General features: G+C 41.8%; 1 protein-coding gene and 1 non-coding gene across 2 annotated transcripts; one reads left to right on the top strand and one right to left on the bottom strand.

The window, feature by feature from the left end:
- The first annotated feature begins 235 nt into the window (after nt 1-235).
- Nucleotides 236-12,926, top strand: LOC103838597 (E3 ubiquitin-protein ligase UPL1). Its single transcript, XM_033280660.1, has 17 exons — nt 236-374; nt 469-567; nt 716-811; nt 907-1,113; nt 1,210-7,591; nt 7,729-8,783; nt 8,857-9,147; nt 9,224-9,428; nt 9,518-9,792; nt 9,886-10,178; nt 10,298-11,408; nt 11,506-11,652; nt 11,742-11,822; nt 11,912-12,137; nt 12,228-12,367; nt 12,461-12,567; nt 12,664-12,926. The coding sequence occupies exons 2-17, from the start codon at nt 469-471 to the stop codon at nt 12,764-12,766; spliced, it is 10,818 nt and encodes a 3,605-aa protein (XP_033136551.1). The 5' UTR covers nt 236-374; the 3' UTR covers nt 12,767-12,926.
- Nucleotides 12,927-17,754: 4,828 nt separating this feature from the next.
- Nucleotides 17,755-17,861, bottom strand: LOC117128639. Its single transcript, XR_004452033.1, has one exon. It is a non-coding gene; the product is annotated as a small nucleolar RNA R71 (small nucleolar RNA).
- Between the last annotated feature and the right edge of the window lie 5,613 nt (nt 17,862-23,474).

The raw sequence follows: 23,474 nt of genomic DNA, 5'->3' as shown, positions 1-23,474 counted from the left end.
CCCAAAAAATGTCTAGTCAAGTACCATATTCAATCAGCGAGATAACGAAGTTCTCTCAACTTTAGGTGATATCACCTATTACATTTAGCCCAAACTCTTTGATTTGTGGTGTTTCTGGGATAAAAATGATAATAATTAAAAATCTATTCGGCAATAGAGTTCGAACTCGGGCCTACGATAACCGGTAAAGTCTCATAACCACTCTGACAAATCAACTTATTGTGTTCTCTCAAAACCGATTCAGCTAAATTACATTTAGCCCAAACTCTTTAATATATCAAGTTAAGCCTAGACGACTCTCTCTGTATATCTCTCTCTCTCTTTTCTGGGGGTTTCTTCTCTCCTTCTACTGCGTCGTCCTCGTCTCTTTCTAGGTATCTCTACATACATACTCTTTCAGATTCGTATTTGGTTCTCTGATGATCTGTTACGATTCTGAGATTGATCACTCTCAAACCTTTCTTGTAGATGGCGACTGGCAGATCGGCAAGTATGCCGTCACGGTTGCGGCAGCTTCTTTCCGGCGAAGGCTCTATCGGCCCCTCTATTAGGCTCGACGCTGAGCCTGTGAGTTCTCTCAAATTCGAGTTTTAGGGTTTTTTAATTGATATTGATTGAATTGAATTAGGGATTTTTCTTTTTGAATTTGATATCATGTCACAAGCTTTTACCTTTTCTGAATTTAATTAGGGTTTATTATTGTATTGTGTTGCAGCCTCCTGAGATCAAATCGTTTATTGAGAAAGTAATCCAGAGTCCACTCTCTGATATTGCGATACCTCTCTCTGGCTTTCGCTGGGAGTACAGTAAGGTAACCATTCTAATACATACACTCTCTCTCTCTCTCTCTTTTTTTTTTTTGTGGGTTTTCTCAGATGATTGATTGATTGATTGTTATTATTCCAGGGCAACTTCCATCACTGGAGACCTCTTTTTCTCCATTTTGACAAGTACTTCAAGACCTTTTTATCAACTAGGAATGACCTTCTCCTCTCTGATCACATTTTGGAAGATGAGGATCCCTTTCCCAAGTACTCTCTTCTTCAAATTCTTCGTGTGATGCAGATCATTCTCGAAAATTGTCCCAACAAAAGTACCTTTGATGGTTTAGAGGTATGCATGCATGCCTCTTCTGTTTCCCATATCTCTATATTAAAGCTCGTTTAACTTTATTAGTAACACTTTCCTACATCGTTTATTTGTTTGCAGCACTTTAAGCTCCTACTTGCCTCCACAGATCCAGAGGTTCTCATTGCAGCCCTGGAAACCCTTTCTGCGCTTGTGAAAATCAGCTCATCTAAGCTCCACAGGAGCGGAAAGTTGATTGGATGTGGTTCCGTAAACAGCTTCCTTCTCTCTATTGCCCAGGGCTGGGGTAGCAAAGAGGAGGGTCTGGGTTTGTATTCCTGCGTTGTCGCTAACGAGAGAAACCAGGAAGAAGGTCTCACCATCTTTCCTTCCGACTTGGATAATAATCACAAGGAAGCTGATTTTCGGATTGGTTCTACTGTTTATTTTGAGTTGCGTGGACACAGTGCCCAGAGTATACATCATGGTACTAGTAGTGCTAGTTCTTCTTCTTCAAGGGTGATTCAGATTCCTGATTTGCACTTGCGGAAAGAGGATGATCTTGTGTTATTGAAGGAGTGTATAGAGCATTACAATGTTCCCCCGGAGCTCAGGTTCTCTCTACTGACCCGTGTCCGGTATGCTCATGCTTTTCGTTCTTCCAGAATATGCCGGAGTTATAGCAGGATCTGCCTACTTGCGTTTATTGTACTTGTTCAGTCCAGTGATGCTCAAGAAGAACTTGCATCCTTTTTTGCAAACGAACCTGAGTATACAAATGAATTAATAAGAATTGTCAGATCTGAAGAACCAATCCCCGGAACCATTAGAACTCTTGCCATGCTTGCATTGGGCGCTCAGTTGGCTGTATACTCCGCCTCTCATGATCGAGCCAGGATTCTAAGCAGATCTAGCATCAGTTTCGCCGTAGGCAACAGAATGATTCTGCTTAATGTGCTTCAGAAAGCCGTTCTGTCTTTGAAGATTTCTAGTGATCCATCATCTATTGCTTTTGTTGAGGCGCTACTTCAGTTTTATTTGCTTCACATTGTTTCATCATCGTCATCTGGAAGCACTATAAGGGGGTCTGGCATGGTTCCCACATTTCTCCCTCTCTTGGAGTATACTGATCCGAGTCACCTGCATCTTGTGTATTTGGCCGTTAAAGCACTACAGAAGCTCATGGATTATAGCAGTTCTGCAGTTCCTCTACTCCGGGATCTTGGGGGAGTAGAACTTTTGTCTCAGAGGTTAGAGTTAGAGGTTCATCACATTCTTAAGTTGACTGGAGAGAACAACAGTGATATGGTGGTTGGTGAATCGTTAGATATAAATGGTGATCAGTTGCTCTCCCGAAAGAGACTCATCAAGGTTCTTTTGAAGTCTCTTGGTTCTTCTACGTATACTCCTGGAAATGCAAATAGGTCTCAAAGTTCTCAGGAGAGTACGTTGCCTGCCACTTTGTCTTTGATATACAGGAATACAGATAAATTTGGTGGCGATATCTATTACTCAGCTGTGACGGTTATGAGTGATTTAATCCACAAAGACCCCACATCTCTTACTTCCCTGTTTGAAATGGGCCTCCCTGAAGCATTTCTGTCTTCAGTTGTATCAGGAGTACTTCCTTCTTCCAAGGCTATTGCATGCATTCCAAATGGCCTCGGTGCAATATCTCTTAATAGCAAAGGTTTGGAGACGGTAAAAGAAACTTCGGCACTGCGCTTCCTTGTTGATGTCTTTACTTCCAAGAAGTATGTTCTAGCTATGAATGAGGCCATCGTTCCGTTTACAAATGCCGTGGAAGAGCTTTTGCGTCATGTCTCATCTCTAAGAGCCACCGGTGTTGAAATAATCATTGAAATTGTGGATAGAATTGCATGCTTTGGAGAGAGTGGTTCTTCATCATCCTCTGTAAGTACTGCAATGGAAATGGATTCAGATGTGAAGAACATAAATGGCGTCAGCCATGAGCAGTTTGTTCAACTCTGCATCTTTCATCTGATAATTCTGCTCCACAGAACAATGGAGAATGCTGAGACTTCTCGTCTCTTTGTGGAGAAGTCTGGCATTGAGGCGTTACTTAAGCTTCTCTTGCGACCTAGCATTGCTCAGTCTTCTGAAGGGGTGTCTATTGCCTTGCACAGCACCATTGTTTTTAAGGGTTTTACGCAGCATCACTCTGCTTCTCTTGCTCGGGCCTTTTGCTCTTCTCTGCGTGATCAGGTGAAGAAAGCTTTAGGAGGACTGCAAGATCTCTCGGGGACATTCTTACTTGATCGAAAACTTTCTCCAAGCTGTGGAATTTTTTCTTCTCTTTTCCTTGTGGAGTTTCTTCTGTTTCTAGCTGCATCAAAGGATAACCGTTGGATGACAGCATTGCTTTCGGAGTTTGCAAATGGAAGCAAGGATGTTCTGGAGAATATAGGCCTTTTGCACCGTGAAATTCTATGGCATATAGCAGTTTACGAGAGTGGAACGCTGGAAAGTCCAAATACTTCTCCCGAGTCAGAGCAAACAGAGCTGTCTTCAAATGGAACGGAAGGACAAAGGTTCAGTTCTTTTAGACAGTTTCTGGATCCATTATTTCAGAGGAGAACGTCAGGATGGAGCGCAGAATCGCAATTCTTTGATTTAATAAATCTTTACCGTGATCTTGGACGTGCATCGACTGGATTTCAACCCCGACCAATCATTGATGGTCCCTCTAGTTCATCAGACGCTTCTGGTAACAGAGAGCTTGAAAGAGATGGATCCTATTATACATCATGCTGTGACATGGTGAAGTCATTGTCCTTCCACATCACATACATATTCCAAGAGTTAGGGAAGGCAATGCTGCTCCAATCTCGTCGGAGAGAAGATACAGTAAATGTATCTCCGTCTTCTAAGTTAGTTGCCTCAAGTTTTGCTTCAATATCCCTTGATCACTTGAATTTTGAAGGCCATGAGATTGCAGCCGAGGCATCAAGGTCAACTAAATGTCTCTACCTTGGCAAGGTTGTTGACTTCATCGATGCTGTCCTTCTTGACAGGCCTGATTCGTGTAATCCTGTTCTGATAAATTGCTTTTATGGCCGCGGGGTGATTCAGACGGTTTTGACAACATTTGATGCTACTAGCCAGCTTTTATTTTCAATTAATAGGAGCTACTCGTCTCCGATGGAGACTGATGATGTTAAAGGAAAGCAGGATGAAAAGGAAGACACAGATCATGCCTGGATATATGGTCCGCTGGCTGGCTACGGGAAGCTCATGGACCATTTGGTTACGTCATCGTTTATCTTATCTCCATCCACAAAACACTTGCTCGTTCAACCAGTAGAAAATGGGAATATTCCATTTCCACAAGATGCTGAGACATTTGTGAAGATCCTGCAGTCCATTGTGTTGAAAGCTGTACTTCCGGTTTGGACTCATCCACTATTTACGGAATGTAGTTATGATTTCGTCACTGCCCTCATTTCCATCATCAAGCATGTGTATTCTGGAGTTGAACTGAAAAGCTTAGCTGGCAGTAGTAGCGCTCGTGTAACAGGTCCACCTCCCAGTGAAACAACCATTTCAACAATTGTGGAGATGGGGTTCTCCAGATCCAGAGCCGAAGAAGCTTTGAGACAGGTTGGATCGAACAGTGTTGAGTTAGCCATGGAATGGCTGTTTTCCCACCCAGAAGAAATCCAAGAGGACGATGAGCTTGCTCGTGCTCTTGCAATGTCCCTTGGAAATTCTGAATCAGATACAAAGGAGAATGTTGTAGATGAAACTCGAGAACAGATTGAAGCAGAAATAGTCTCGCTGCCACCAGTTGAAGAGCTTATAACAACATGTACGAAGCTTCTGCAGATGAAAGAGCCCCTTGCTTTTCCCGTTAGAGACTTGCTTGTATTGATATGCTCAGAAAACAATGGAGAACACCGATCTGGTGTTATATCTTGCCTTCTTAGCCGGATTAAGGATTGTTGTCCTGTCTTCGATGACACAAAGAACAATCTACTCTCTGCTCTGTTGCATGTTCTTGCTTTGATTCTACATGAAGACGCAGGTTCCCGGGAAGTTGCGCTGAAGGCGGGTATTGTAAGACTTGTGTGCGATGTACTCTCAAAGTGGGATTCTGGTAGTATTGATAAGGAAAAGTATAATGTTCCAAAGTGGGTGACGACAGGGTTTCTTGCCATTGATAGGCTGCTACAAGTGGACCAGAAATTAAATACTGAGCTTATAGAGGAGTTGCAAAAAGGTGAGACATCTCTGGCCATTGATGAGAGCAAACAAGATAAGCTGCAATCTGTTTTTGGCTCGCCACAGCTTGTTGATGCTGACGATCAGAAGAAGTTGATTGAGATTGCTTGTACATGTATCCGGAATCAGCTTCCTTCTGAAACTATGCATGCTGTTTTACAACTGTGTTCTACATTGACAAGGAAGCATTCTGTTGCTGTCTGCTTTCTTGATTTTGGAGGTGTGCAAGGACTGCTTTCTCTGCCGAGTAATAGTCTTTTTCCAGGGTTTGACTCAGTTGCTGCTAGTATCATCCGTCATATTCTTGAAGACCCCCAAACGCTTCAGCAAGCCATGGAATCTGAGATAAAACATGCTCTTGCAACACTTTCCAACAGGCACTCAAATCAGAGAATCTCTCCACGCAATTTTTTGTTGCATGTGAATTCTGTAATTGCTCGGGATCCAGTCACTTTTATCCAGGCCGCTCGTTCTATATGCCAAGTAGAGATGGTTGGTGAAAGACCTTACATCGTGTTAGTCAAAGAAAAAGAGAAATCAAAAGACAAAGAGAAGGATAAGGATAAGGACAGAGCTGACAAAGAGAAATCTCAGACTTCTAATGAAGTTGCAACTACCACTCCCCCTGGGAGCACCAAGGCTAAAGTTTACCGGAAACCTCCTCAGTCGTTCATTGGTGTCGTTGAGCTGCTTCTGGATTCTCTCTGTAATTTCGTTCCTCCTCCAAAAGATGACATGGTTGAAGGTGATTCTACTTCAGCAGACATGGATATTGATCATGCCTCTACTAAGGGAAAAGGCAAAGCGGTTGCTACCACACCTGAAGAAAAGAAAGCTATTTCACAGGACATGTCAGCTTCATTGGCTAAAATTGTTTTCATTCTGAAGCTTTTGAGTGAGATACTGTTCATGTATTCTTCGTCAATCCATATAATACTTCGAAGAGATGCTGAAATTAACAGTCTTAGAGGTCCTCAACAGAAGGGGGGTCAAGTTGGTGGAATATTTCATCATATTCTTCACAAGTTTATTCCATACTCACGGGTGAAGAAGGAAAAGAAATCTGAGAGTGATTGGCGGCAAAAGCTGGCAAGTAGGGCTAATCAGTTTTTAGTGGGTGCATCTGTTAGATCAGCTGAAGCAAGGAAGAGGATATTTTCTGACATTAGCAGTATCTTCAATGACTTCATAGGTACCTCCAATGGGCTTAGACCTCCAGTTAATGAAATACACATTTTGATAGATTTGTTGAGTGATATGCTCTCTGCTCGGTCACCTACTGGATCACATATATCTTCAGAAGCTTCGAATACTTTTGTTGATGTTGGATTGGTTAAGTCTCTTACTCGTACTCTTGAAGTGTTGGACTTGGACAACGTAGAATCTCCCAAAACTGTAACAGGAATCATAAAAGTTTTGGAGTTGGTGACTAAGGAGCATGCCCATTCTGCTGATTCGAACTCGAAGAATGAAAATGCGAACAAGTCATCTGATCAAATTCAATCAGGAAGAGGAGATACTACTGCTGATGCATCTGAAGCAGGGGAAATTATGCTGCGGTCGAATCATGATTCCATGACAGCTGATCATGCGGAGAATTTTGGCGGTTCCCACACTTTTGTTGGTTCAGAAGATGTGACAGATGACATGGAGCATGATCAAGACTTGGATGAAGGATTTGCCGCAGGTGGGGATGATTATATGCAAGAAGCAGCTGAGGATGCTAGGGGGTTGGAAAACGGGATTGGGTCGATGGGTATAGAGTTTGAGATGCATACCCACGTGCCGGAAAATCTTGATGAAGAGGAAGACGAAGAGATGTCTGGTGATGAGGGTGACGAAATAGATGAGGATGAAAACGATAATGAAGAAGAAGACGAGGAGGACAATGACTTGGAAGAAGAAGAAGAAGAAGATGTACATCACCTGCCTCATCATGACACAGATCAAGATGATCATGAGCTTGAGGATGATGAATTTGAAGAGGAAATACTGGTTGAAGAGGATGAAGAGGACGAAGATGATGAAGATCGGGTAATTCTCAGGTTTGAGGATGGAATCAATGGGCTAAACGTTCTTGATCATTTGGAGGTTCTTAGAGATCATAGATTTTCTGATGAAACACTTCATGTAATGCCTGTTGAAGTTTTTGGCTCGAGACGTCAAGGACGAACAACTTCTATTTACAGCCTTCTTGGCAGAACTGGGGATGGTGCTACTCCTTCACAGCATCCTCTTTTATCGGGATCTCCATCACTTCCAGTGTCGCAAAGTCAAACAGGTTCTCTTTTGTTTTTACTTGTGTTCATTTCCCTTTTATGTTTTGTTATATTTGGGTTTGCTACCAGGTTACATTTTGTTTGTGTTGATCTTCCTAAAGGAATAATTTGTTAATCGACCGTTTTCTTCTCTTTGTAGAAAGCACACATGATCATACTGTTGGAGGTAGGGATTCCAACGGTAGTTCTTCGTCACGGCTGGATGCTATATTCCGATCTTTGAGGAATGGCCGGCAGGGGCATCGTTTGAATTTATGGGCTGATGACAGCCAGCAAATTGTTGGATCTGGCGCTTCTACCGTACCACAAGGCCTTGAAGATTTGCTGGTATCTCAGTTGAGACGTCCCGGCTCTGATAATCCTTCTGATCAGAATCCATCACCTTTGGAACCCCAGTCACAGGCCGAGAGTGGGCAGCCCCAGGAGGCAACTGTCAGACCTGAAATTCCAGATGAAAACGCCACTGGTAATGGAGGTGCCAATGTGTCTGCTCCCTCTATCGTTTCGCCAGTTGCATCTGCTCCCCCGGATACACGAGCCACTGCTACTGATTCGGTCTCAAGCTCGCGGTCTCAGTCAGTTGAAATGCAATATGATCCAAATGATTCAACTGTTCGGGATGTTGAAGCGGTGAGTCAAGAAAGCGGTGGGAGTGGGGCAACCTTGGGTGAAAGCCTTAGGAGTTTGGATGTTGAGATCGGAAGTGCTGATGGACATGATGATGGTGCAGAAAGGCATGATGTACAGCCAGCTATGCGCTCAAGAAGAGCAAATTTGTCAGTTGTGCCATCTTCAACTGGGCGAGAAGCTTCTCTTTATAGTGTAACTGAGGTTCCTGAGAACTCCGGTCACGAGGCTGAGCAGGATAATCCACCAGAGGAGCAACCAGTTAACAGGGATGTTGCTTCTAGTTCTATTGATCCTGCGTTTTTAGATGCCCTACCTGAGGGACTGCGAGCTGAAGTCCTTTCAGCTCAGCAAGGACAAGCGCCAGAACCTTCTAGCAATGAACAGCAGAATTCTGGAGATATTGATCCGGAGTTTCTTGCTGCACTTCCTGCTGATATCCGAGCTGAAGTTCTGGCACAGCAACAAGCACAACGGGTTCATCAGTCTCATGAGCTTGAAGGTCAGCCTGTTGAGATGGACACCGTTTCAATAATTGCAACGTTTCCTTCGGAGTTGCGAGAAGAGGTATTGAGCTGTTGCCTTTTAACGGCATGAGTAGAATTGAAGTATATTCATCTAATATTACTTTTGTTATCAGGTGTTGCTTACGTCAGATGATGCCGTTCTTGCAAATTTAACACCTGCACTGGTTGCGGAAGCAAACATGTTGCGTGAAAGGTTTGCTCATCGATACCATAACCGTGCACTTTTTGGTATGCATCCAAGACATCGTAGAGGGGAGGCATCCAGGCGAGGTGAAGGTGTCATATCTGGAAATGAGGGGATTGCTTCTCGTAGGTCTGCTGCAAAGGTTATAGAGGCCGCTGGAGCTCCCCTAGTTAACACTGAGGCACTCCAAGCAATGATTCGTGTTCTTCGGATAGTTCAGGTAGTTACCTAATGCATTACTTAGATATTTAACTGGCATCACTTGGACAATTCATTTATATATCTTTGGTCTGCAGCCTCTTTACAAGGGTCCTCTGCAGAGGCTTTTGCTGAATTTATGTTCTCATGGCGAAACAAGGTTTTCCTTGGTTAATACATTCATGGATATGCTGATGCTCGACACAAGGAAGCCTGTTAACTACTCGAGTGTTTCCGAACCACCTTATCGTCTTTATGCTTGTCAAAGCAATGTAACATATTCACGTCCTCAGCACTTTGATGGTATGCATCTATTAATACATTGGATTCTGACTTGGGATGTGTTTATAATAACCAAGTTCTGTAGATAATAGTTGTAATTCTATTTGCAGGGGTTCCTCCTCTAGTGTCTCGGCGTGTCCTTGAGACTTTGACATATTTGGCACGAAATCATATATACGTAGCAAAGATTCTGCTTCAATCCAGGCTTTCCCTGCCTTCCCTTCAAGGTTCAGTACCCTCAGACAAGGCACGTGGAAAAGCTGTTGTAGTAAGTGATGATCACATGAGCAGAACGCAGCAGGAACCCGAATCTGTAGCCTTTGCGTTGCTTCTAAGCCTCTTGAATCAGCCCCTTTATTTGAGAAGTGTGGCTCATCTTGAACAGGTACTCCTTTTCATTCGGTGCTATGGTTTGGCTTTGTTTACTGTTATGAAAACTAACTCGGGTTTGTATGTATTTTCTCATCATTTGTTCCAGCTGCTGAACTTACTGGAGGTCATCATTGACAACGCTGAACGAAAGTCTGAGTCAGCTGACGGATCAGATGGGTCTGCCAGCGAGCAGCAATCAACGCATCAAGCATTAGAAGTTGAAAACAATGCAGAAAACCACGATATGGTATCTGGCACTGCTGGTACAGTGACCAAGCCAATTGTCTCATCTGGAAGTTCGTCCTACAGAGCAGAGAGTGAATGTGATGTTCATACTGTGTTGCTTAATCTTCCCCAGTCAGAGCTGTGTCTGCTTTGTTCATTACTTGCACGTGAAGGGTATGTCAGATGCTTATATGTGAACACCTCCTACTTTCTGTTCTTTCTATCTGTCAGTTAATGCTTAAATTCTGTAAGTTCTACAACTAGCCTTACTAATTGTTGTGCTGTTGATTCAGTTTGTCAGATAATGCATACACCCTTGTAGCGGAGGTGCTGAAAAAACTTGTGGCCATTGCTCCAAGCCATTGTCATTTGTTTATCACAGAGCTTGCAAACGCAATACAGAACCTGACAAGATCAGCGATCAGTGAACTTCACATGTTCGGTGAAGCCGTAAAAACGCTTCTAAGTACCACGTCATCAGATGGATCAGGAGTACTGAGGGTTTTGCAGGCATTAAGCTCCCTCGTTGATTCGTTGTTAATCACAAAAGAGAAGAATTCCGAAGAGCATGTTGCTGTGTTTTGTCAGCTATCGAACATCAATTTAGCTTTGGAACCTCTGTGGCTGGAGTTGAGCAATTGCATATGCAAAATAGAGGGGCATTCTGATTCTGCTTCTGCTTCTGCTTCTACGACGTCTCCAACAACCTCGACGAGTTCAGCAACAACAAGGGGAGCTGGAGTAAGCCAATCACTTCCTGCTGGTGCCCAAAACATGTTGCCTTATGTAGAGTCGTTTTTTGTTACCTGTGAGAAATTGCATCCATCATCACAGTCTTGTGATATCTCGGTTCCCATGGCGGCTTCTGATGTTGAGGAGCAGCCCAAGGGCCCAGGACCAAGCAGCAGCTCCAAGGTGGATGAGAAATACGGTTCTTTTATAAAGTTTTCTGAAAGGCACAGGAAACTTCTTAATGCTTTCATCCGACAAAATCCTGCTCTGCTTGAGAAGTCCTTTTCGCTAATGCTCAAGGTTCCACGTTTTATTGAATTTGATAACAAACGTGCATACTTCAGATCAAAGATAAAACACCAGCATGACCATCACCATAGCCCTTTGAGAATCTCAGTGAGAAGAGCCTACATTCTTGAAGATTCATACAACCAATTGCGAATGAGGTCAACTCAAGAACTGAAAGGTAGATTGACTGTTCACTTCCAAGGAGAAGAAGGTATTGATGCTGGTGGGCTTACCAGGGAATGGTATCAGCTGTTGTCAAGGGTTATTTTTGACAAAGGAGCTCTTCTGTTCACAACCGTTGGCAATGACTCGACTTTCCAACCGAATCCAAACTCTGTTTACCAGACAGAGCACCTCTCCTACTTCAAATTCGTTGGCCGGGTGGTAAGCTCTTTTTTTCTTTTTTTTTTTACCTAAGTAAGTAGACTTATTTGCAGCTGCGTTAATTCCTTCCTAAATTCTATCTATCCTGCGTGCACAGGTTGGAAAAGCTCTGTTTGATGGTCAACTACTTGACGTCCATTTCACTCGCTCTTTTTACAAGCATATCTTGGGAGTTAAGGTCACGTACCATGATATTGAAGCTATAGATCCCGATTACTATAAAGCCCTGAAATGGATGCTGGAGGTATATATATACTGTAGATACACCTTTATTTGTTTGTTTGGTCCAAAGCATTTGTTACTCATCTGTTTTTTTTTTCTATAATAATGCAGAATGATATTAGCGATGTCCTAGATCTCACTTTTAGCGTTGATGCTGATGAGGAAAAGCTAATACTGTATGAAAAAACGGAGGTAACAACTATAACTTGTTCAGCCTTTTTTGACAGTGTCTTTGAAATAATTTGTTTTGAACGAACATTAAAATAAAATAAAAATTGCAGGTGACTGACCATGAACTGATCCCTGGAGGGCGGAACATTAAAGTCACTGAGGAGAATAAGCATGAATATGTAGACCTAATAGCCGAGCATCGATTAACCACAGCCATTCGTCCTCAGATAAATGCATTCCTGGAAGGCTTTAGTGAACTTATCCTTAAAGATCTAATATCGATTTTTAACGACAAGGAACTGGAGTTATTAATAAGTGGTCTTCCTGATATCGACTGTAAGTAGTAGTTATAAAATATATCATAATCCTCCTGTACCAAGAATTTCGTTGCCTCTGACCTTTTTTTGTTGGGTGTTTATGCATCAGTGGATAACCTGAGGGCGAATACTGAATATTCTGGGTATAGTCCTGGATCCCCTGTTATCCAGTGGTTCTGGGAGGTTGTTCAGGGATTGAGCAAAGAAGACAAAGCCCGTCTATTGCAGTTTGTGACTGGAACCTCTAAGGTAAAGAAAACATGTTTGGTTTGTTTCATTAAGATAATATTGTTCTTTTCCTTTACAAAGTGGGAAACTGACGTTTTGAACTCAACAACACAGGTACCTCTGGAAGGATTTAGTGCCCTTCAAGGAATTTCAGGGGCACAGAAGTTTCAGATCCACAAGGCATATGGAAGCGCTAATCACTTGCCGTCTGCTCATACCTGGTAAAAAAAAATCTCAATCCTCCAATGAGACTATTATCTGATGGATGATGGATGACCACAAATATTAATATATATGCAAAACTGTTTTGTTTGCAGTTTCAATCAGTTAGATCTGCCAGAGTACCCGTCTAAGGAACATCTGCAGGAGAGGCTGCTGCTTGCAATCCATGAAGCAAGTGAAGGATTCGGATTTGGTTAAAACAAAAACCAGCTTCCTTTTTTTTTATTTTGCTATTTCATTCTATACATATACCTTTTGGGCAAAACGAATGATTTTCTGTAATTCGCACTCTCTACTCGAACGTCCTTTTAAAAGAGTATGTTCAATAGATATTTTTATCCCTTAGTTTGCAGAGAAATTTATATGGAAAGGCACTTCCTATGAAAATCATAACACAAATAACCACTTTCTCTATTACAAGCGCTTCCACCTCTTATTGGATACAAGAAATTCTCTCTATGCTCAACTCGCTTACACCTTGATTGGCAGTATGCTGTAGAAGTTGTATGTTTTTGCTAAATTGTGTAATAAAATGATTGGTATAGTAAGGGTGGGCATTCGGGTTCGGATCGGGTATTTCTGATTTTTGGGTATTTCGGTATATTGGTATAGGATCCATTCAAGTATTTCTGTACTTTGGGTTCGGTTATTTTGGATCGGGTTCGGATATTTAGATTTTGAAAAAAAATTTAAAATTTTTCAATTCTCAAATTTCTTGTATTTAAAAATATAACTCTCACTTAACTAATTTTTTTTATTTTTCATAGATTGAATGGTTAATAGATTTGGACATAATATTTTGAAACTAAAAAGGACATTGATTTGGTTATTGTTTTTAAATTTTAGATGTCACTTTTTGTTAATTTTTGAAATAAAAAATTTGACATGCATTTTAAATGAGTAGCAAATTATTTTCTCTGTAATTCTATGTATATCACATGAACTTAAAGTATTTGTAGTATCAATATAAATATTTTATATAAAATAAGAGATGTAAACTAGAAATATATGGTTAATTATACATATGTTTGAGATGAAAACCATAGAAGAGAATACCTGCAAAATAAGATAAATTTATGAGCAATACGTTAATAATTTATAATCATATTTTAGTAAACTTCATTAGAGGTCTATTGTGTCGGATAACTTTCAGATCAGAAACTATGTAAATTTAGAAAACGTAAAAATTGACAGCTTCAAATCTGAACTAATCAAAAATAGAGTTTTAAAATTAAAATAATAGCAAAGCTAAAACCTAGAGTTTGAATATATAACGTATTTGATTATAAACACAAAATACAAATTTAAATCTATAGATTAAAATCTTACATTTTTGGAAGCGGGAAATGAAAACCATGGAACAGAATACATACAAAATAAATTATGAAAAAGACATAAAAATATTAAAATTATATTTTAGTAGACTTCATGCTTAAAAATCATCGTTTAGTGAAGTCTACTAAACATTAACTTTCAGTAGATTACTGTTTTGGATAATTTTAAAATGTAAAAATATGCATATATAGAAAATGTGATTTTTTTTTCAAATTTATAAAAAAAGAACTTTATAAAATAAAATAGTAGCGAAAAAAACCCATAAACTTTGAATTTGTAATTTTATTTGAATATAAAAACAATATTACACATTTAAAATCTATAAATCTAAATCTACATTCTTAAGAGAAGAGATGAAAATCAAAGAATATTATACCTACAAAATAAGATAATATTATGAGAAAGTCAAAGACATTAAAATTAATTTAAAATTGTATTTTAGTAATTGTTTTTGAAGTCTGCTTAAAATTCATGGTTTTGTAGACTTTATTAAAAGTCTACTAGCCTTAATTTTTAAGCAAATTTCATTAGAAGGTTACAATATTGGATAAATTTAAGATTTAAAAGTTTGTACATTTAGAAACGTGAAAATAGCTTCAATTATGAAAAAAAACTTCAAAACCATTTTTAACCTAAAATAATAGCAAAGCAATAATATGAAATTTTAATCTATAACTTCATTTGATTATAAACACAAAATATACATCTAAAATATAGAGTTTTAAAGAAAGCCATGGAAAAGAACACATTCAAAATAAGATACACTATAAGAAAGAATAAAGAAAAAAAATCATATTTCATGTGACTCAAGTATACTGAAGTCTACTGTATAGAATAATCTTCGGATCTTAAAAATATGTACATCATAAGAACATGAAAAATACCTCCAAACCTCGAAAAGTCAAAAGAAAGATTTTAAGCAAAAATAACAGTAAAACAAAACATATAGTTCATACCTGTAACTTTATTTGAGTATAAATTAAAAAATAAATAAATATAATTTATAGATCAAAATCTTGTTTTTTGGGATGGGGAGATGAAAAACATGGAAGAGAATACCATTTTAAATCGTATTCTAGTGAACTTCAGATGAAAAGTATACTTTTTTTTTTTTTTTCAACAAAGAAGCAAAACTAAACTAAGTAGATTCCTGAGCCGAGAACCATCTCGGAGGAACGGAGTCAACATAAACCATAGCAGAAAGCTGAGTCCTAGCACCTCGTGCTAGCTTATCCGCCATCGTGTTTTGTGCCCTTGGAATATGCTGAATTGTGAAAGTAGAGAAGTATTCCTTACATCGTAGAAACTCTTCCATGTGAGTAGTGAACGCCGGCCATTCTGTTGGAGTAGACACTATCTTCACCAACTATGAGCAGTCTGTTGCAAACACCACCTCTGAGATATGTAGGGTCTTCATGCACTCCATCGCCCATATCAAAGCTTCACATTCTGCGTGTAAAGGTGATAGACTCCTGCGAATAGACATTGCACCCATCATAGTATCAGTGGATCTTTCGTCTCTGTAGAACCATCCTTGCCCTGTAAAAGGATCTTGTTCCTTCCATGCACCATCAACATAACATCGGTTTACCCCTTGTAAATTAGGACTCCCACCAAAAGAAGACCCCCTGATTATACCCTTTTTAATCTGTGCCTCAGCCCATAAAGTGCCTTCTATCTCCGTGATATCTTGCATATTTACATTGTTTTATCCATTTATTCATGTGCATTTTCATCATATAGTTTAGGATTTAGCCATGTCTAGGTTGCATTTTGCATACATATGTCTCTATCAGGTAGTTGAGCACCACATGGAGTTTCTGGAGACATTTGAGTGCATTTGGAGCTCAAAAGGAGGTGATTAGAGTGAGCTTTGGACGAGCACTGCTGGAGCGACCTCTCGGAGCGACGGCATGAGGTCGCTGTGCACCACATCCCGGAGCGACTCATCCAGAGCGACACAGCAAGGTCGCTCGCGTTTTCATCACTGGGAGACGCGAGAACAAGCTCGGAGCGACCTTCCAGAGCGACGTGCTGAAGTCGCTCCCGAAGCTTGGAGCGACGTCCCAGAGCGACAGGAAGAAGTCGCTCGCGAATTCACCACCCGGAGACGCGAGAACAAGCCCGGAGCGACCTCTCGCAGCGACACAGCGAGGTCGCTCCCGAAGCTTGGAGCGACTTGTCGGAGCGACAGTCTGAGGTCGCTCCGTGTTTTGTTTCTGCTCGAACTTGTGTTTTCTCAAGGACATTTTGGTCATTTCATTATGCACGTTTTTATTTTCTAAACCTATGTTTTATTACTCTGTAAGCCACCAGGGGGAGGATCATCTTTTTTTTCTTAGAAAAACCACCAAAAACCTTTGGAAAGTGATCTCTTTGAATCAATTGATCAGTTTTATTATTGAAATTCTGTGTTCTTATTTATATTTTGTATTTCTTTACATGATTAATCTGAAATCCAATATGGGTTTAAGAGGAATCATGGAGATTAGTGAGTAATCACCTTTTGAATTCATGGGTTAGGGAGATTAAGGGTGATTAGGTTAGAGCTAGGATGTTTTAGTGTAGATCATTCATATTTCCTTGCTAGTAGAGTAATCATAATGCATCTTCTGAGTTGGCCACTCAGTTGTTGATCCTTAGGCATTTCTCACCCGAAAGGTGTTCGATGAAATGCCCGAGACAACTCTCCTAGGCTTTTAGCATACTTTGCCAAAGACATTTGTTGTTAAAGATGCTAAGATAGCTAATAGACTTGTTAGTAATGATTGCTTTCATATATTCAACCAAAGACATTTGATGTTTGAGATATGTTAGCAAATGAACATTCATCTAGACATAGAGCTTGCTTAGAATTGTGTCTAGGCTTAAGGTTGATAGTTTGATTGATCATTTGCCATCCTTAGTTCGATACCTGATCACCCAAGGTCTAATCCCTATGCCCATGAATTCTCTTTTCCTTTAGTCAAGAAAGTATCATTCTGTTATTGCTTTCTAGTTTTAGTCATAGTTTAAAACCCATCTAAATCATTGGTTGCACTTAGATTAAGTGAGTACTTGCATTCTCAGTGCTTTGATATCCCTCAGAACTGGTTCGACAATCTTTTATACTACAACATTTGTCTTAGGAGCCTTGAAAACTCCTAACATCAAATTGGCGCCGTTGCCAAATTCTGAGTCGATTTGAACATTGGGATTTAGTCAATTGCTTGAGACTAAGTCATTTTTATTTTCTTTTGTTACTAACTCTTCTTCACCTCCCTTTAATCTACAGGTGTATGAACTTGAGGAGCAAGGGTCCATCAAACCTAGTTCCAAGAGCAGCAGACATCAGAGCTTTAGAGAGAGAGTGTGCTAGAAAGAGAAGAGAAGAAGACCATCAGGCTCAATTGCAGAGACTGAACACTGACATGGGAGACGTTCATCAAGAAGATGCAGGCGTCAATGGCGCTAACAACAATGGTCCACCTAACCAACAGCGAGCAGCTCGCCCCATTGGCACTTACGACCGTCCCAACATTCATGGTCATAGATTGGGAATCCGAGCACCCGCCGTGGCAGCCAACAACTTTGAGATCAAGTCAGGACTCCTCAACGTGATCGAGAACAACAAGTATCATGGCTTGGCTCTCGAGGATCCATTTGATCACTTGGACAGGTTCGACAGCTACTGTGGGTTGTCAAAAACCAATGGTGTGTCCGAAGATGCTTTAAAGCTCAAGCTATTCCCTTTCTCTTTGGGGGATAAGGCACGTCAGTGGGAGAAGTCTCTACCCAGCGACTCCATTACCACTTGGGATGACTGCAAGAAAGCATTCTTGGAGAAGTTCTTCTCTACTTCAAGAACTGCTAAGCTGAGAAACGAGATCTCCAGCTTTCAACAGAAGGGCTTGGAAGGTTTCAGTGAAGCCTGGGAGAGATTCAAGGGCTATCAAGCTCAATGCCCACACCATGGTTTCTCTAAGGAGAGTTTGCTGAGCACATTCTACCGTGGTGCTCTACCTAAGTACAGAGCCAGACTGGATACAGCTAGTAATGGGTTCTTCTTGGGGCGAACTGAGGAGGATGCAGAGGAGCTGGTTGACAACATGGTTAAGAGTGATGCAGTCTACAGTGGAGACCACGACAGAAGCAGTAGAACTGAGGATAAGCAAACGAGGAAGGAGTTGAAGGCTCTACAGGATAAGATAGACATCCTCCTTGCTGATAAAGCTACCCAAGAGCAGCTGCACTTTGTCGGCAACCCAAGCCAAGAAACACCAGCTGTTGTCCATGAAGTTGAGGGTTTGGAAGGTCAGGAAGAGCTGTGTTTCATCAACAACAATGGTAGCTGGTACAAGAAAGAACCCAACTTTCAGTACAACAACTACCAACAGAAGTCCTATTCCAACAACCAGCAGAGTGGTTATCAGCCTCGGAACAATCAGCAAGGCAGTTATCAACCTCAGCAGAACCCTCCTCCTGGTTTCAACAACAAGGGCAACCATTCTTCCCAACAACAATCTAATCCCTCTACCTCCACTCCTCAGGTCAGCAGCACTGATGCTCTACTGAAACAAATCCTGGAGTCTCAAACAAGAAGTGAGAAGCATGTTGGCTATGAGTTGAAGAATCTTCACTCAAAGATTGATGGGAGCTACAATGAGCTCAACAACAAGTTCAGAGCTTTGGAGAACCAGTTTGCTGCCATGAACACTCAACAAAATCGCCAACAAGGTTCTCTACCTGGTAAATCTGAGCAAAACCCAAAGGAAACCATGAAAGCTATCACTCTTAGAAGTGGTAAGGAGTTACCTCAGAGAACTCTCACCAAGGATGCTGAGAAACAAAGTGAGGGGGTTGCCATCACCATAGATGATGAAGTGGTGATTGTTGATGAGAAGATCAATGACGAGATCTTGGAAAAGATAGTGGAAGCAAAAGGAAAGGAAAGGTTGGAGAAGAGAAGAAAACAGTTAAAGATGGTGAAGTCGTCTCTCCTGCAAGTGAGAACTCTTTTGTTCCTCCTGCCTATGAACCCAAGCTCCCATTCCCAGGTCGATTTAAGAGGCAGCTACTAGAGAAGTACAAAGCTTTGTTTGACAAGCAAATGAGTGAAGTCCAAGTCACAATGCCCATTATAGATGCTTTCATGCTGATCCCTCAATACAGCAAGTTCCTCAAAGATGCTGTAGCTGCAAAGAAGAAAGAGATGGAGGGCATGGTGATTCTCACTCATGAGTGCAGTGCTATCATTCAGAGGCTGGTCATTCCAAAGAAGCTAGAAGATCCTGGATGCTTCACATTACCTTGCGCTCTAGGGCCTATGGTATTTGATAGATGTCTCTGCGATTTGGGAGCTAGTGTCAGCTTGATGCCCCTATCTGTTGCTAAGAAGCTGGGTTTCACTCAGTACAAGAAGTGTAGACTTTCTCTGGTATTGGCTGATCGTTCAGTGAAGTACCCTGTGGGTATCTTAGAGGACCTCCCAGTGATGGTTGGAAATTATGAGATCCCTACAGACTTTGTGGTGCTTGAAATGGGTGAAGAAGCTCAAGACCCTTTAATCCTTGGAAGACCTTTCTTAGCCACAGCAGGAGCTATAGTTAATGTGAAAGAAGGCAAGATTGATCTCCATCTGGGTAAAGGGCACGTTCTGCATTTCGACATCAAGGAAGTAATGAGGAGGCCAACAGTTCAGGGCCAAGTGTTCTACATCGAAGAGATGGATGCCCTTGCTGATGAACTCCTAGAAGAGTTGTCACTAGAGGACCCTCTACAGCATGCTTTAACTGTAGAGAAGGAGGCTGAGGTGATCGAGAACCTGGAGAGTACTGCCTATGGGATGATGCTGGATTCACACCAGGCGTTTGTCAGTAAGGACCAGTATGAGGAGCTTCCACAGATGGTTCACCAACAAGTCTCAGTCACTCAACGAGAGGACAACCAGCAGGATGACTGGAGTGAACTAAAGGCACCTAAAGTGGAGCTTAAACCTCTTCCCCATGGTGTAAGGTATGCATTCCTTGGTCCTAATGAAACTTACCCTGTCATTGTGAGTAGTGAACTTACTGAGAATGAGCTATCTGAACTTTTGAAAACACTTAAAAGATTTAGAAAGGCAATAGGTTACTCACTAGATGACATCAAGGGGATATCACCCTCTTTGTGCATGCATAGGATACATCTTGAGGATGAATCAATGACTTCTATCGAGCATCAAAGAAGGTTAAATCCTAACCTGAAGGATGTTGTAAAGAAAGAGATTCTTAAACTCCTAGATGCTGGTGTTATTTACCCTATCTCAGATTCTAAATGGGTATCACCTGTGCATGTTGTACCAAAGAAAGGTGGTATCACTGTGATCAAGAATGACAACGATGAACTGATACCAACAAGAACCATCACAGGTCATAGAATGTGCATTGATTACCGAAAACTAAACTCTGCATCTAGAAAGGATCATTTTCCACTACCATTTATTGATCAGATGCTAGAGAGACTTGCAAATCACCCATTCTACTGTTTCCTTGATGGGTACTCAGGATTTTTCCAAATCCCCATACATCCCAATGATCAAGAGAAAACGACATTCACATGTCCCTATGGCACCTTTGCATATCGAAGGATGCCATTTGGTCTATGTAATGCTCCAGCTACCTTTCAAAGGTGCATGATGTCAATTTTCTCTGATCTGATTGAGGATGTTGTGGAGGTATTTATGGATGATTTCTCTGTCTACGGATCTTCGTTCTCTGCTTGTTTGTCAAATTTGTGCAGGGTCCTACAGAGATGTGAGGACACCAACCTTGTGCTGAATTGGGAGAAGTGTCACTTCATGGTCAAAGAAGGGATTGTGCTAGGACACAAGATTTCAGAGAAGGGGATTGAGGTGGATAAAGCCAAGATCGATGTTATGGTTGGTCTGCCTCAACCAAAGACAGTGAAAGACATCCGGAGTTTTCTTGGTCATGCTGGATTCTACAGGAGGTTCATCAAGGACTTCTCCATGATCACTAGACCTTTGACCAGGCTGCTGTGCAAGGAAGCTACTTTCAGTTTTGATGTGGAATGTCTACAAGCTTTCAAGAAGCTGAAAGGTGAACTCGTTAGTGCCCCAATTGTCCAGCCACCTGATTGGGATCTCCCTTTTGAGATCATGTGTGACGCCAGTGACTATGCTGTGGGAGCTGTTCTGGGGCAGAAGAAAAATGGCAAAACTCATGTGATCTACTACGCCAGCCAAACCCTCAATGATGCTCAAATGAGGTATGCCACAACAGAGAAGGAGATGCTGGCAATTGTTTTTGCCTTCGAGAAGTTCAGAAGTTACTTGGTTGGGTCTAAAGTCATTGTCTACACAGATCATGCTGCCTGAGACACCTTCTAGCCAAGAAAGATGCAAACCCAGGCTTTTGAGGTGGATCCTTTTGCTCCAAGAGTTTGATATGGAGATCAAGGACAAACCTGGAGTTGAGAATGGAGTAGCTGATCATTTATCCAGGTTGAGGATAGAGTCTGGTGTCCCAATTGACGAAGGACTTCCTGAAGAGCAGATCATGGCTATCGAAGCAGTGATAGCAGTTTGTGAGACTGGTAGGAAGCTGGAAGAGGTCAAAGCAACAGAGGAGAAAGAACCTTGGTATGCTGATTTGGTTAACTACCTAGCCACAGGAAGAGAACCTTTGAATCTTGTAGGCTATGCCAAGAAGAAGTTCTACAAGGATGTGAAAAGATATTACTGGGACGAGCCCTACCTCTACATTCTCTGCAAAGATCAGCTTTATAGGAGAGTGGTTGCAAATGAGGAGATTGATGGGATCCTTGCACAGTGTCATGGATCATCCTATGGAGGACACTTTGCCACCTTCAAGACAGTTGCAAAAGTATTACAAGCTGGATTCTGGTGGCCACACATGTTCAAGGATACACAAGCCTTTGTTTCGAAGTGTGATTCTTGCCAAAGAAGAGGGAACATCACCAAGAGGAATGAGATGCCTCAAAATCCAATCCTTGAAGTTGAAGTGTTTGATGTCTGGGGTATTGACTTCATGGGCCATTTCCATCATCCTTTGGCAACAAATATATCCTTGTGGCTGTTGATTATGTCTCCAAATGGGTGGAAGCCATTGCAAGCCCCACCAATGATGCTAGAGTTGTAATCAAGATGTTCAAGAGCATCATCTTCCCAAGGTTTGGAGTTCCAAGAGTTGTAATCAGTGATGGAGGTTCCCACTTCATTAACAAACTGCTTGAGGGACTTCTCAAGAAGAACGGTGTGAAGCACAAGGTGGCAACTCCTTATCATCCCAAACAAGTGGCCAAGTTGAGATTTCTAACAGGGAGATCAAATCTATTCTGGAGAAGATTGTGGGGATTACAAGGAAGGATTGGTCCAATAAGCTTGACGATGCACTTTGGGCTTATAGGACAGCATACAAGACACCACTGGGCACCAACCTTTCAACCTAGTGTATGGGAAGGCTTGCCATCTGCCAGTGGGTGGACTTGAGTACAAGGCACTATGGGCAATAAAGTTGCTGAACTTTGACATCAAGAGTGCTAAGGAGAAAAGGCTCTTCAGCTACACGAGCTTGATGAGATAAGAATGGATGCTTTTGAGAACTCAAATCTACAAGGAAAAGACTAAGGCTTTCCATGACAAGAATATCCTGAAGAGAGAGTTTAAAGAAGGAGACCAAGTTCTTCTCTACAACTCTAGACTGAAGTTGTTTCCAGGAAAGCTTAGTCAAGGTGGTCCGGTCCTTTCAAGATCAAGGAGGTTAGGCCATATGGAGCAATAGTTTGTGGAGCACTGATGGAAGAGACTTCACAGTGAATGGACAAAGGGTTAAGCTCTACATGGCCATGCACCAGAGGAAGATGGAGTTTCCACTCCACTGTCTGATCCTACCCGGCCTAATCTAAAAGGAAGGCAAAGTCAAGCTCGGGACTTTAAACAAGCTCACTTGGGAGGAAGTCCCATGCGTATCCTTGTATATATTGCATTGGTGTTTTTCATTTCTCATCTTATTGCATAAAAAAAAAAAAAAAAGGAGAGAGAGAAGTTGTATGCAGGTACTTGATCGGTTCAGTTTTGAGAAGGAGTCGTGCGTGGGAGCGAGGTCTCACAGCGACACCTCGAGGTCGCTCCAGCTGGGAGCGAGGTTATGGGAGCGACACCTAGAAGTCGCTCGCGTTTCGTCGTTGTCTCGAGAAAACAATCACCTCAGAGCGAGGTCTCGGAGCGAGGTCGAAGGGTCGCTCCAGCTGGGAGCGACTTATGGGAGCGACACCCTCACGTCGCTCGCGTTTTCGACGGAACGGGCACTCAAGAACTGACGCGGAGCGAGATTTCACAGCGACACCTCGAGGTCGCTCCAGCTCAGAGCGAGCTTTCTGGAGCGACACTCCGAGGTCGCTCGCGTTTTCATCAACTCGCGACGCGAGGAAACGCCTCGGAGCGACCTCTCCCAGCGAGACCCTCACGTCGCTCCCGCACCGGTTCAGGTAAGTTTGCTAACTAACTCTAAACCCCGGTTTTAATTCAAGTAAACCGATCCTAACCACCCTAAACCGAACCAGACGACCC

This window comes from Brassica rapa, chromosome A09 (assembly GCF_000309985.2).
Source record: "Brassica rapa cultivar Chiifu-401-42 chromosome A09, CAAS_Brap_v3.01, whole genome shotgun sequence".
In the NCBI taxonomy this organism is placed as follows: Eukaryota; Viridiplantae; Streptophyta; class Magnoliopsida; order Brassicales; family Brassicaceae; genus Brassica; species Brassica rapa.
Note: the sequence above shows the minus strand (reverse complement) of the source record. Positions and strands in the feature narration are given on the sequence as shown.